Source organism: Plecotus auritus (genome assembly GCF_963455305.1).
Source record: "Plecotus auritus genome assembly, chromosome: 3".
NCBI classification, from domain to species: domain Eukaryota; kingdom Metazoa; phylum Chordata; class Mammalia; order Chiroptera; family Vespertilionidae; genus Plecotus; species Plecotus auritus.
Window position 1 is genome coordinate 189,130,320 of NC_137772.1, and position 15,265 is coordinate 189,145,584.

General features: G+C 39.6%; 1 protein-coding gene across 4 annotated transcripts in view; it reads left to right on the top strand.

Moving 5' to 3' along the window:
* TMTC1 (transmembrane O-mannosyltransferase targeting cadherins 1) overlaps window positions 1–15,265 on the top strand; it is a 230,134-nt gene that overhangs the window by 10,040 nt on the left and 204,829 nt on the right. For all 4 annotated transcript variants that reach the window (XM_080662852.1, XM_080662853.1, XM_080662850.1 and 1 more), the window contains exon 2: window positions 8,657–8,834. In XM_080662852.1, the coding sequence (XP_080518978.1) occupies window positions 8,657–8,834 (178 nt within the window). The remainder of the gene's footprint in view (window positions 1–8,656; window positions 8,835–15,265) is intronic.

Consider the following 15,265-nt stretch of genomic DNA (forward strand, 5'->3'; position numbering starts at 1 on the left):
GCCCCACTGGCACCCGCTGACAGCGGCTGCTTCCCCAATCACCCCTCAGGAGCAGGGGGTGGTAGAGAAACCCTCAGGGGTGATCAAGGCCACCAGCTGCCACTCGCACCCGCTGATGGCACCGAGCGATCAGGGCCAGCACCGGGCGCTGGCAGCGGATGCGAGCGGTGGCTCCAGCGCTGGCAGCAGGTGTGAGCGCCCTGCAGAACGGCTGTGCGTGGGAGCAAAGAATTTTCAGTAACCACCAGATGCTTGTCCTGATGACAGCGACCGGTGCCCCGCCTTGGTCTGGCGCCCCCACTTGCCTGCTCCGCCATCCCACCATGGCTGATGCCTGCCATGTTCCGTGCTCTGCTACCTGCTGCTGACACCCGCCATGTGCTGCACACCCCCTGGTGGTCAGCACATGTCATAGTGCCCGGTTGTTCGGTTGTTCTACCGTTTGGTCTATTTGCATATTAGGGTTTTATATATAGATAGATAGTGACAATAACTGCCCATTGGGGTATGGTCTTCTCCTGACCAACTCCCCTTCCTCTGTTCTCTCCCTATAACTTCCTCACAGCGAGGTGAGGATGTGATGTCTTAAGCTCAAACAAACATCATGAATTTTGCTTTTGCCTCGGAGCACTAATCTCTCCTCTGCCCTGCTGTTTGTATTGGTACCTTCCAGTAACATTCTTTGGTTCTTTAGATATATTAAGTGATGATGATTTACTGATTTATTCCTGGTACTGAGGGAAATGCAGAAGAAGAGCAACCAAAATGATTAAGGGCCAAAGGGATTGCCTTAGAGGAAAAATGAGAAGAACCAGATGTTGTTATTTATTGGTTGAATGATCTAAGAGGACCATAGAAACCACTTGCAAGCATTTGAGAGCAGTGATGAAAGCAAAAGATGGGAAGAAGAAAAATGGTGATAGAGGAAGACAGGAGAATATACTGTGTGTGTAATATTGAGCTGTGGAAACTCACCAGGGAAGTGTGGGAGAACCCATCATTTGAGACAGCAGAAACAGATGATAAGGGGTACATTTAATTTTTTTCTTTTCCCTGATTTGTAGTTCTTATTGGAAAAGAATGTATGTTGTGTTATTCCTGAGAAAACTGTACTTTTCTGGTAAGCATGGCAACCATCTGTAGTCTTCCCTTACGCTTTGAGACCTCTGTCTCTGTTCCAAGTATCACCTGTCTTGAATCACTGGGTTGCTTGGGGCAGATCTCTGCGCCCCATTTTAGATCTCCTGACTAAGAATATATTGGGATGGGATCAGGGAATCAGCAATTATAGCTACCATACCAAGTGATTCAGAATCCTGGAAACCACTGAGACTCAATGGGAACCTATATTCAAACTAGAGGCCTGGTGCATGAATTCATGCACAGGTGGGGTCCGGCTGGCCCGCCCCATTTGAGGCCAATCCGGCTGGCCAGGGGGAGGGGAAGCCAGAGGTTGGCCAGCCGGCCCCACCCCCTGGTCAAACTCCCAGTTGAAGGGACAATTTGCATATTAGCCTTTTATTATATAGGATAGGTTGAGATGCCAAAGTCTCCCTAGCATAATGTAGAGAAAGAAACCCCAAAGCTCTTTAGCACAGGAATATTAGGATGCCGTCAAACACTTCCCACCCATTTCTCTACTTTATTCTCTGAGAGGGCTAGGCGATTTCCCTTCACCAGGACACTGAGAAATGCATTGGTGAGGGAGCATCTGCAGCTTTGAGACACTCCGTGTTGGCTCTTTTCTGAAGGCGAAGGAAGTGTAATGTGGGAGATACTGCCTTTGAGGTGGGCTTTCTGGTTTTGGTGGGAGTGATGGGACCCTGGAGTTCCAGAAGGCAAGAGCTTAGCTGCATTTACTGTGAAGGCAGCAGGGGCAAGTGGAAATCAGAATGTTTTGACCCACAGGCATCATTGGTTGTGGCTTATTAATTATGTTGTCCCTGGGAATGAAGTAGATGGTCCTCTTAAATGTTGCTTGGTCTGTAGACCAGAAGAACTTCAGGTTCAGGGCCAAAAAGCAGACTTGAGTAACCGCAATGGAGAGTCATGGCCTCTTGTGCCCTTTCCAGACCTCTGACAGTTTCTGAGGGTAGACCCGTCTGACTGAGGAAGGACCCTAGCACAGTCCCTAGTACCTTAGAAGTCTCTTCCTGAGATACAGCTTGTTTTTGTTTTTCTAAACCAGATCTATTTTTTCAAAGAAGAAAATTGAAAGAGAGGCATGGACTTTATCTAAAAGAGAGCTCTGGGCTGTGATAGTGTGAGGAGACGGAGTGGAGCAGCCAAAGGTTTTTCTTCTCCCCTCCCCACCCCTCCTCCTGAGACTTCTTGGTGCCAAACTGTGTGAGCCTGTGACCTTTCCTGAAGACTGGTACCCTCTGATTGCTGTATGCTCATTATGGCCCAACCTTTCTGGGCAGTTGTACAAGGAGGCAGAGGAGTTCAGACGGAGGAGGGATGTTTTGCATTTATATTTGCCAAAATCTGGAAGGCTTTCAACCACTCAAACATGATTACTAAGATTATTTCAGAAAAATATTTTATTTCCCATTGCTTGGCCAAGCTTTAAATGAGAAATGAAGGCTAAATCAAATAAAAATTAGAGATTGTAGCATTGGAAGGGAAAGGTGATCTTTTCCAACTTCCCAGTTATTGTAAGTTTTATTGTTCATTTAGTAAACTTTCATTTAGACTCTACTGTGTGCTAAGTTCGATGGGTACAATGATGGAAAGAAATCAATTTCTCGCAGTGTCTGAAAAATGCTTATAATATTTGAAGAATATAACAAAAGAGTTTAAGAAAATTGAGTACATGCTGTAATGGAATACATTCAGGGTGACGTGGAATATGAGAGACTGTTCTTTTTAGATGGTGTTTAAGGTGGACTGTTGTCATGCTTCTGTGTGGACCTATTCCAGTTTTAAATATTCTTTCTTTGAGCTGAAGTCTGCCTCCCAGTTGTTGGCAGGCACTGTGGCAAATGGTGAGTACTTGTGTCATCCAAATGGGCACCCAAATATTTCCATGCCATCTCAATCGGCACTCAGATATTTCCCTGCAGCCAAGTAGGCCCTGAGTTGCCAGGTCTTCTAATATTTGAAGAGAAGCTGGAAATTTTTTTAACTTTTTTTTTCTTTATTGATTAAGGTATTACATATGTGTCCTTATCCCCCCATTGCCCCCCCACCCCAAACCGGTTCATGCCCTCACCCCCCTGGTGTCTGTGTCCATTGGTTAGGCTTATATGCATGCATACAAGTCCTTTGGTTGATCTCTCTCCCTTACCACCACCCTCCCCTACCTTCCCTCTGAGGTTTGAGCATCTGATCGATGCTTCTCTGTCTCTAGATCTGTTTTTGTTCATCAGTTTATGTTGTTCATTATAATCTGCAAATGAGTGAGATCATGTGATATTTATCTTTCTCTGACTGACTTATTTCACTTAGCATAAAGAGAAGCTAGAAATTTTTATATGAAAAGCACCTGTTTAAAAGAATTTTTTGAAGTGTATACAGGTGAAACAACAATTTGCAGGCTAAACCTAGCTCTTGGGTAGCGTGTTTGGAACATTGTAATTGGATTGTAGTTTCCCCTTTGGGAGCTACTTAGGATAAGTGCATTGCTTCTGTATTTCATTCATTCACTCATGCTTCCATCCATTCATTTATTTATTGTGTGACAACCATGCACCACACATTGTGCTAGACACTGGGCATATAATCATAAATATGGCAAAGACCCTTTCCTCTGGAGAACTTGGTATTATTTCTGTCATCTTTCTCTAGTCTGAGCATCCCAATTTCCTCAAATCTACCTTGCTGAGATACCACCTTGAGATCCTCCCATCCCCCTAGCATCATGGAACTCTTTTGTAAAAGTGCTTCCACATTTAAATAGCACTCTAAGGGGCTGCTGTCTCACATTGGATACCGCCCACTTTCCCACACCTGCCTGCAGGTAGAATACCTCCCTCTTCCCTATCTCTGCACCTGGTAGGTTCTCCCATTGCTAGAATTTTTTAAACTAGCCATTAATTATCTGTTTAAGTGCCTTTCTTTCTTTTACTATGCTGTTAACTTGGTAGTAAATGCCATGTCTTCTCTTTGTATCTCTGGGCCCTACATCATACCTGACATGTAGTAGGTGCTCAAAAAACATCTGTTGGAGTGAATTGAAATGAAAAACAGTTTGACTTACGTAGTTGCCTGTCTGTCTGTTGGTGGATTGGTCTTTCTGGATATCTAAGACACAATAACTCTTTGAGTTTAGGGCAAACCAACAGTCCTCGGACTATACCATGTGTACAGTTTTAATGTGATCACACGTATTTTGTTCTCTTTTATGTCTTAATGTGGTCTTTACTCTTACCCATATTCTGAGTTAGAATTAATTAACAATTTCAGGCATTTAAACTCCTTGTGAATCTCTGTTAGTCGGTTTCTCAGGACAGCAATTCTCCTGCCCAGTTACAGACCTCCTGCAAGCTTAGTCAGCATACACCATAGATTCATTTAAATCTTTGATAAAAATATTGGACAGACCAGAGATTATATCAGAATCCTGTGACATACACTAGAGGTCTCCATCCAAGGAGACATTGATTTATTATCCACCACTCTTCATGTGAGCTACAAATCTATCTTATTCCATCTTGCACGCAAGGAGATTCCGAGAGATTTTGTAAATGCCTTTGTTAAAATAAAGACATGCTGTGTCTTCCACATCCCCTGTCCTATTAAAATATGAGTTTGATCAATTAAAGCTCCTTTTTGTAATTCCACATGGGCTCCCCAAATCAGAGATTCCCGCCCCCCCCCCCCCCCCCCCCCAGTGTTCACAAGTAGGATAAGTTCTAAAATTTTGTTTCTCTATTTGTTTCATGGTCACTTGTCTATAATTTTGAGAGTTCACTCCCCATCTTTTTAGACATTTGAGAAACTCTACAAACTCTAGATTCTAGGTGATTTCTCAAAGCTGAGATTCACCAATGTTAGGTACCATGTGAGAGGCTCATACTTTCACTTTATTAATGCAGTGATTCCCCATTCAGCAATTCATTTTTATATTTTGGAATCTAATTGAATTCACTTAAAATACCAGGCACTCTGTCCTAACCCATTTCCAGAAATAATAATCTATACAGATGTCACCTGCACATTTTCAGATATGATACATATGGACCACAAAGGTGACTCATGTCTACCATTTTATGTCATTTTTAGAAGGACAAAGGAATGCATGTGCCTCATAAAAGTGTGGTGATCTATAATAATAAAAGTGTAATATGCTAATTAGACCAGATGTCCTTCCGGACGACTTTCCGGACGAAGCCAGGGTTGCGAGGGAAGCCCGGGTCCTGGGTGCCAGAGGGAAGCTGGTGCCGGCAGCGGGGGGAAGGAAGGCCTTACTCTTGCATGAATTCCGTGCATCGGGCCTCTAGTGTAGTAATAATAACACTATCTTTAGTGCTTTTGTACTTTTCAAACAGTTGAATAATGGACACATTAGAAATATTGTCTGATATTGTCCACTTTTTAAAACCAATGCTGTTATTTGTAATCCCAAATTAAGCTCTACAGCATCCTATCTGTGGGAATAGTCAAATAACATCAGCAATTGGGCTTACTAGATGTCTTGCTTTCTCTTTATTGCCATTTTTATAACTAACAGAGTAAGATGCATCCTTGTACATTGAAAAGAATACTCCTATGTATTCTCCTCTGCACACACTCACAATACCTCTGACACCAGATATGTGGGTTTACTCCAAACAACTGACCATTTCTCTGACACCAACTGGGTTGTCTGACATTTCAATTTAATTCTGGCACTGTCTGCCTGGCGTTAGCATCCGATCCCCCAGGTTAACAGCTCAGTTCCATAAGACTGCTCGCACTTCAGATGTCAATCATAAATAGTGTGTCCCTATGTTAGCTACATTTTGTCCAACTTGACTACAAATTGGGAGTTCCCAAGGCCATGCCTCAGGTTCAATAAATAATTTATGATAATGGCTTGCAGAACTCAGAGAAACAGATATGTTTATTGTTAATTATACATGTAATAAAGGTGAAAAGAGACTGGAGGGTTCTGAGCACAAGTGCTTCTGTCCGCTTCAATTTGAGGTGCTCAACCCTCTTGTCACTTGGATGTGTTCACCAACCTGGAAGCTCTCTGAACCCCATAGTTTAGGGATTTTTATGGCGGCTTCATCATATAGACATGATTGATTATTAACTCAATCTCCAACCCCTCTTTCAACCTTGGAGGATGGTGGTGGGGCTGAAATTTCCATTCTTCTAGTCAGGGCTTGGTCTTTCTGGGGACCAGCCTCCACCTTGAAGCCAGCTCACCAAAAGTCACTTCATTAGGACAAAAGACACTTCTGTCACCCAAGGAATTCCAAGGGATTTAGGAATCAGGGAAAAGACCAAATATTACAACAAAAGATGCTCCTAGTGCTCCTATCATTTAGGAAGTTACCAGGGATTTTGGAGTTCTGTGCTAGGAGCCAGGGACAGAGACCAAATATTAGAACAATAGATGCTCCTAGCACCTTCATTGTTTAGGAAATGATGAAGGTTTTATAGAATCTCTGACCAGGATTCAGGATGAAGACTAAAATATGTATTTCTTATCATATCACATATATGTATGTATATCTAAATACTTTGTGGTTATTTCCTTACGGAAAATTTTTAGAAGTGGAATTTTTTGGTCTACAGGTATGTATTTTTTAAAGCCTTTGATACATAGTGACAGCCTCAAGACCTTCCAATTTGGACATCCCCTAACTGGATTTGAGATTGCCTATTTCTCTTAAAATCACAGGTCTGATTGAATTTTAAATTAATGGCTTAGTTGATATGCAAAACTCGACCTGATGATGTGGAAATCAGTATAAAATCAACCTCAGGGGATGGGCCTTTAGGGAATTGCACCCGAGTAATTGGAGGATGGGGACTTGGTCTTGCCCTTCTCACAGCTCCACCATCCCCAGCTTTCTGATTTCCAGCAGCTCTCACCATATGTGGGATCTCTCACACTAGAATAGGACACCATTCTCCCTTTAGTTGGACCTGCCAGTTCCTTGTGGTTCCTCCTTCCCTTTGGGTGAGTTATTTCACACCAGACTCTTGTCTTGAGGATGCTTAGGTGTGCACAGACTCATGGGTCTGCTGGCGTCAGGGCCCTGGAGTTGGATCCCACACAGTAATTCATTTTTCTAAGCTTAATTAGGACCATGATGACTTCAATGGGAATGAAAGTGGAGGCAATTAGTAACTATGACATTTAGATTCATGTGTCCAAGTAAAGCTTGAGATGTTTAAAATTCTGTAGGTTAAAGCTGTGCATGAATCATATCAGATATTGAGAATATGCATATGTCATCACTAAAGTTGACTTTTACATTCTAGATTGTTTTGGCAAAGAGGACGTGTTTCTATTAGAAACAGATAGAGGACGTGAGAATAAAGATGTGGGATTGCTGTTTTGGATAAGTTGGCTGGAGTATAGACACCTATGGGTAATACCACCTATGGGTATAGGTTCCCCCAAACAACCATACCCCATATGACTGAACTTTTTCTATAACCCCATAAACTCAGCTGGGGACATTATGTCCTATTATTAAATTTAAGGCAACCTTTGCAAGTTTCTCTGTTCTGCATTTCTATCTCAGGAAAGTATTTTTTAAGATGTTGAACAATACATTTCCCTTTTCTTTGTGGTTCTCTTTTTAGTTTTTTTTTTTTTTTTTCATAATGATCTTAGCATTCAGAGATCTGGGGGAATTTATGTAAGGAAACATTTAATACAAATTCTGAAATGCTATGCTTTTGCTCATCCTTTTAAATTCAACTGCAGCTGGTACCAGGATGTAGATGTCCTGAAGCTTGCTTGTGGGCTGGTAATTAACAATGATTTCCAGGTGCATAATCTGGAAATTTGGTTCCTGATGGCACCATGGATGAGAGAATACCTTTATGCCTGTTTTGTCCCAACTGTGACCACAGTCACAGTCCTGTGGTCTCTTTCTCATCTCCATCGGCTGTGGCTCAGACCCACAGCCCTGTTGTCTTGCCTTTGAACATTTAGCTCCCTAGGAAGAACCAGCAGTGAAGCAAGAGTGTTGTTGGGTGTTTGCATTAGCCATGAAGAGAGGGAAGCATTTCAGCACCTATCTGTCTACCTTCTCAGTGAGACCACATAGTTTTCTGAAATAATATTGTATTGCATTTGCAATGATTTCTGCAGAGAGGAAAAATCTGAGATAGGAAAAAAGTGATACTCATATGTGGAGTAGCCTGGTGTTGGGAGTCATCCTATATAATAAAAGGCTAATATGCAAATTGTCCCCTCAACCAGGAGTTTGACTGGGAGTTCAGCCAGGAGTTTAATCAGGAGTTCGACCAGGGCACGGCGACGGCCAATTGCCTGCTGCCCCTCCCCCTGGCCGGCCTGGCCGATAGGCCCTGATGGGGTGGGCCGGCTAGACCTCTCCTGTGCACGAATTTGTGCACTGGGCCTCTAGTTTAAAAATAATCACTTGAATAGCTTACTTTTTAAAATGATGGATTCCCTCTGATTTCCTTGTGCTTATGTTCTGTTGATAGCTAATCATTTTTGTTTTTGTTTTCTTTGTTCCAGGCTAAACATATTTTTGACTGGAATGAACCCATTTTACTTTCATGCAGTGAATGTAATTTTGCACTGCCTGGTGACTCTTGTGCTGATGTACACCTGTGACAAAACGGTCTTCAAGAATCGTGGACTCGCTTTTGTTACGGCATTGCTCTTTGCTGTGCATCCTATTCACACAGAGGCGGTGAGTGTAATTGGAACTCAATGAAATAAGAACCAAAAAACCCACTAAAGTGATCTTTTTTTCCGTTTCAAAACCCTGTTAATTTAAAGCTCTACTAAAGTGTTTATATATAAATCATACTGCTTGGCAACTTCTCTTTTTGAATGTTCAAATGGTCTTTATTGTACCTCCAGGATTTAATTGCTTTTCTAAATAACCACTGTTATTATTACAGCTAGTAATAAATGGCCACCATTCTTTATTTGCAGGAAATGTAAGTCCTAATGCATTTTTAACAACAAGGGGAATTCTGAGATACTTATCATGCTGGCTCACTGTTCCCACTCTGCATTTATATTTTACCTTTTCGCACTCTGCTTTATATTTAAAATATTTACGATGCAGAACTGTAAGTGCTGGGAAGAGGGCTATAAAAAGTTAAACTGATATTCAAGTTAGAAAGACAGTTACGAGACTAACATGTCATTTTTCAAATTATCTAATATGAAGTGTTGTTATTTTGTAGAAGATGAGTATTTACTTATAAAGTTAGATAGTTTAGATCTCTGGTCCCCTTTAATGTGACTTAGCCCTGGCCAAGCAGCTCAGTTGGTTGGAACATTGTCTGTATACCAGAAGGTTGAGGGTTCGAGTCCCAGTTAGGGCATATACCTAAGTTGAGGGTAGGAAACCTGTTATCCTTTCATATAGTCCCTGTCACTCAATAGAGTGCCTGCATCAAGCCAAGTACTCATGAATTATTTGTTGATTACATAATTAATAAAACAAATCCTTAACCATAGCAACATGTTTAAATGTAATCTCAACATGTTTAAACTAAACCTCCTCCCCGCAAAATTTAAATTTTCAGTCTTTCCTGAGAAAATTTATGGTCTTATTTTTGCTTTTGTTTAACAAAGGAGAGCTATATCTCCTACTAACCCCCTCTCCCACCTACTATGTTCTATTTTTCTTTTTAAAAATAATTTATCACTTCTAAAAAGCAATTTATGTCTTCTAAAAAGCACATCTCTTTTGTATAGTTCTCTGTCCCCCTCCTTAGGAACCTGAACTATTATCTATAATTAAATAATAGTCTCTTGATTTTACTTCCTAGTATAGATTGTTATGTAGGTCAAATTTCTCTGCATCCTTTATCTCTTTGTGAATGCAAATAGTTTTTTCTAACACTTTTTCCTAAAAATGTCCAACCCTTAGACTATTTTGCCCTTATAATTGTGTTACCATGGATTTTTTTTTTTCCGATTATGACAAAAGCCTGTTGAAACCCTTTCTTAAAGGTCATTTTGCTAACAGGATATTCCTTTTTTAAATTTAGAATTCAACCTAACTTTATCAGCTCATGATCACACTGCCAAAGGCTACCTAGGTTTTATGTTCTCCTACTCTGCAAGAATAGTATTAGGACTGTTATCATCCTACGCATTGTTCTTTCCTGAAGAAAATTTCTCCCTAACATCCTAAACATTGATTTTCAACTGTACTTTAAAAATTATGTCAGAAATGTAATATGGTTTATGATTTAAAAATTGGCTTTGGGTCCTGGCTGGCATGCTCAATGGTTAGAGCATCAGCCCATACACCAGAGGGTCCTGGGTTTGATTCCCAGTCAAGGGAAGTAACAGGGCTTGCAGGTTTGATCCCTGCCCATGATCAGGGTACATGTGGGAGGCAACCAATCAATTTGTTTCTCTCGCATCGATGTTTCTGTCTCTCTCTGTCTCCCTCTGTCTCCCATTCCCCTTCCCTTCCACTTTCTCTAAAAATCAAAGGAAAAATTATCCTCACTAGAAAAGCCAAAGCACATACCCATAAATACATAGAAGACCCAGCAATATGTTATAATAAAACAAGAATCCCAGCAGAGGGAAAAATTATTTCCAATTTAAGTAGACAGGAACAAGTTCACTTATTTACTCAATTTTTAACAAATATATTGAGAGACTATAATGTAGTCCTCATGCAGGAAAATAACAATGAATAAGATAAATGCAGATCTTTCTTCACTTAAGGCCTTGTGATTCTTGGAAGGGTTTCCTGACAGTATATTTCTTGGGAAATTATGAGAAAAATCAGTAATTGGGAAAATGGGGAAAATCATTGTAATTCTCTTATGAGAATTAAAATTTATTCATGATGGAGACAAGACATTGCTGGTTTGAAGGAATGAGCTTTAGTCAAAAGTATGAGCAGGAAATGTTGACACATGGAGTTGAAAGTTAAAGTCAATGTTTCTAGAACTTGGACAAGATAACCGAGGAGAGAATTGTCATGATCGAATCAGTCAGTCCGGCCTTTAGCTGTTGCCAGGTATTAAGTGTGTGTTCCTGGCTCTGTCTGATGCTAATGGAACTCATCCTTGCAGGTAAAATGATGAATAACTTGATACAAATCCTATGAGTGGTATCCCAAGAAGTAATAAGTTTTGGGAGCAAATTAAGTCCATAATTGGCAATTTCCACATTCTCTTAAGCTTGCTCAGAGATCTGAATGTTACATTATTTAAATTCTACCCAACTCACTGATGTTTTTCCACTGTTTAAATATTTAAAGGATACAGGTCTCAGGTTATAACTACCCCCTTGGAGATGGAAACTGCAACATCAGGCAGAAATACATGCTGTCCATCTGCATTTTGAGCAAGTCTTTTTTCACTTCCCAGGACCCTCCAGTTCAGCTGACTTTGTCACATCAAGCCCAGGGGCCTCCAACTTAACATTCCATCTCTGCTTCCCATTGCCCATGTCTGCCTCCTTTTCATTTACTCCATGCTCTCATTCCCTTATGCCTTGCCTTCCAGAAACACTCCGTATGTGTCCAGGCCTCTCTTTCCTCGACCTGGAATGCTTCTGCGTCCCCTCTCTGGCCCAGGATTCACATTCTCCCATCTCATCTTCCTGAAGTCTTCCTCCGCTGTCCTGTGTCTTAGTGTATACTAAGGCCAGCCTCTCCATGAAGCCTTCCCAGATCCTACAGTCAAAATTAATCCCTTTAGTCTTCCCATGGCAATGATTTCTCCTCTTTACGAGACATGCAGTTTCCCTGTGGCATATTAATACACTCTTTTTGACTCCTCACCAGATGTTAAACTCCTTGTTACAGGCTATATCCCTCCAGCTGGCATAATACCTGGCAAACCGGAGGCACTTGGAAAATGTTTGTTGACTGGAATAAAACAGGCAGTTACTGAACATGATGTTATTGGCTAATTGAATCACAGTGAGTGGCTGGTCTAGGCACATAGTCATTGCTGACAAGCACCTTGATTTTAGACATGTAACCCCTAGCCCCAGAGACCCTAACTGAACACGAATATAGAATAGGTGTTCAGTGAAGGCTTGGTGGTTTGAAATTGGCAACAGAGTCTACCAGTGTTAACACTAACATTTTAACACTCCTGCTGACCTTCTGCTCCAAGGGACACTGCATTTTTTATATCTGGGCACACACAGCTGGCATATTCTGCCGCTGCTGTTTCCCAGCAGCACTAACTGGCTGCAATTCGAGAAGCAGGGCTTTCGGCGCCTTTAATGCATTAGTTATGCTTGCCTAGCTTATTATTGCCTCATGCCAGCTTGCTACACCCACTATCAGCTTGCAGGTCTTGCTGTTGTCCAAGTTGGCCACATCAGTTGTGCTATGATGGATGTCCCTCTGGGCCCAGATGCCTGGCCTTATCCCAAGACTTTGTTGCTGGCCAGCTGGACTCTCTGTTTAACCCTCAGGAGGCCCTATAGCTGATGCTGAGCTCAGTGCTCATGGAGGCAGAGGTGTATACTGAGCAGATTTGGGCTTCGCAGGTGAACCATGTGCAATTAATTGTTGCTTTACAGATGGTGAGTTTGAGCTTGGCCTTGACACCAAGGTGACACCAAATTGTCACTGCCCGCCTCCCTTGAGTCATACAGTCTTCCTGATTTGGAACTCAAGTTCTTCATAGATTAATGGATCAATGAACAGTGTGTGGTCCAGGCAGCCACATTAGGTAACTCTGCACTGACAATGAAATTATTTGATCATGTCCAGGTTTCTCTTGGTATCAATTGAACTAGAATTTTTCTCAATATGTGACTTGCCATCAATCTACCAGTATATGTAGGCATATAATTGAATTACTTTTATTCCTAGTTTAACTAATGGATAGATTATTCAATAAAGTTAAAATATCATGGAGGCATTCCTTAAAGTAAAAAGATGATTTCCATAAGCCACACAGAACATCTTGTCTCGGGGCTAAGAGTTCGACCCCCTTTCTCTGCAGGAAGAAAGAAGGGCGCCAATGTTGAGCGGGCACTTTATATGTATCATCTCATTACTTATAGCAGTAAAATGAGGTAGGGGGTATTGTACTTATTTTAAAGATAAGAAAACCAAATTTCAGAAATTAAAGATAACAAAATTGAGTCTCACTCTTACTCAGATGGCAAAGGAGTGTATGTTCAAGCCTGGGATGGTCTAACTCCCTGGTGTGGCATTGCCTCTCCTTTATCACTGCAAATTGTGCTCATTTTATGAGGAGATTTATAGGTTTATTTTCCAGAAAACTATTTTCTGCTGTTAATTATTGACTGAGTCTCAAATACACAGTGGACTTCAGGTCTTGTATGATTTGGGTGATGCTCTTTTCTGTGCCTGCAATGTTAACCCAGTTCATTTCCTTTGTGAACTCATCTTTAAGGTCCAGCTCATCCGTGACCTTGTCTTTGCAGCATTCTTTGAACCATATGCCATTTTTTTTTTCCTTTACAGTTTTCTTCCTTGGATTTAAAAAAAATTAAGAGAAATTCACACACATTTTAAGCTGTGCAATAATACAAACATTTATAAATAGTCCTCTGTCTCCCACCTTTATTCCATTTTGGCTCCTTTCTGAATAACATTAAAAAAATAATATAAAACTTAAACAAATATAGGGAACATATATTATTTGTCCAGACTCACCAATTTTTCAAATCTTGGCACATTTTTTTTACCATTCTTTTTCTCTTTCTCCCTCAAAATATAAAATTATTGTTCTCTGAAGGATTTGAGAGCAGGTTGCATTTCATGCCCCTTTACATCTTAATTTAGTTGTATATTGTAAACTAAGGCTATTAGTCATTGTTTCACTTTAGTCTCCTTAAGTTTGGAACAGTTACTAGTCGTCATATCTTTCTGTAATATAATATATAGTTTTAAATGTAATTTAAAACTTATGTTAGAATGTATATAACAAAATGTTATTAATATGATCTTTATAACTTTGAAATCTATAATGTTATATAACATATGCTTAAAATATAAATATATATGTTAGAATGTATATAACAAAATCTTATTAATATGATCTTTATAACTTTGAAATCCATAATGTTATATAACATATGCTTAAAATATAAATATATATATAATTACACACTTAAAATATAAATATATAATTCATACTACATATTATATGTTTTTAGTATTTAATGCAATATTTAAATGTATATTAAAATTTTATAATATATAAATAATATAAATATATTCTATGTAATACATAATATAGAAATATATAAAAATAAAATATACAAAATATAAATACATAATATATATTATGTAAGTACAACATACACCAATAATATATAATATATTGTGTGCAATATCATATTATGATATATTAGATTATAATGAGTTGTGATATAATTAGTAAACCAAGATATAACATAAATTAGAAGATATTAAGACATAATATTTAATATTATAAAATGATAGTATAGAATTATTATATTTTATACTTTATTAATATAAGTATATGTTAATTTATGTATTTTATTAGAATATTCTTATCTTGGGTTTGTCCTATGACTTTTCATGATTATATTCAGATTATGTGTTCCTGGCTGTCATACTACACAAGGGATGTGTCCTTCAGGGTACCACATGCTTAGGCATGCCATGTCCATTTGCCCTTTATTGATGAGGTTAAATTCTATGCCCCAGTCAAGGTGTAGTGCATTGTAGCACATTTTCCCCATAGCAGAATTATTCTTTTTATTTATTCAGCTAATATGTAATCGGTGAGGAAATGGTTTGAAGCCCTGCAAATATCTTGTGCCTCATTAAACTTTCATACCTTAGATTTAGCATGCATTAATAGTTTGTGATGTTTCTTGAGTGAGTCAATCTTTACTCATATGGAGAAGCAAAATGGCTATTTTCCAACTGCACTACTCCCTCTATATTCATTAACTGGATTTTTAATGTAAGGAAGAGCTCACCATTCTTTTTCTTTCACTTGCTTACTGTATATATGCAGGTACTTACACATGCATCCATCCATCCATCCATATCTTTTTTATCATTATGCATTCATGAATATCTTTTCAATGATTTATAATTTTTAATGTCTTTATTTTGATGTTTAAATTGTCTCATATTTGGTCTGTGGCTTGTCACTGGCATCTGTGTCC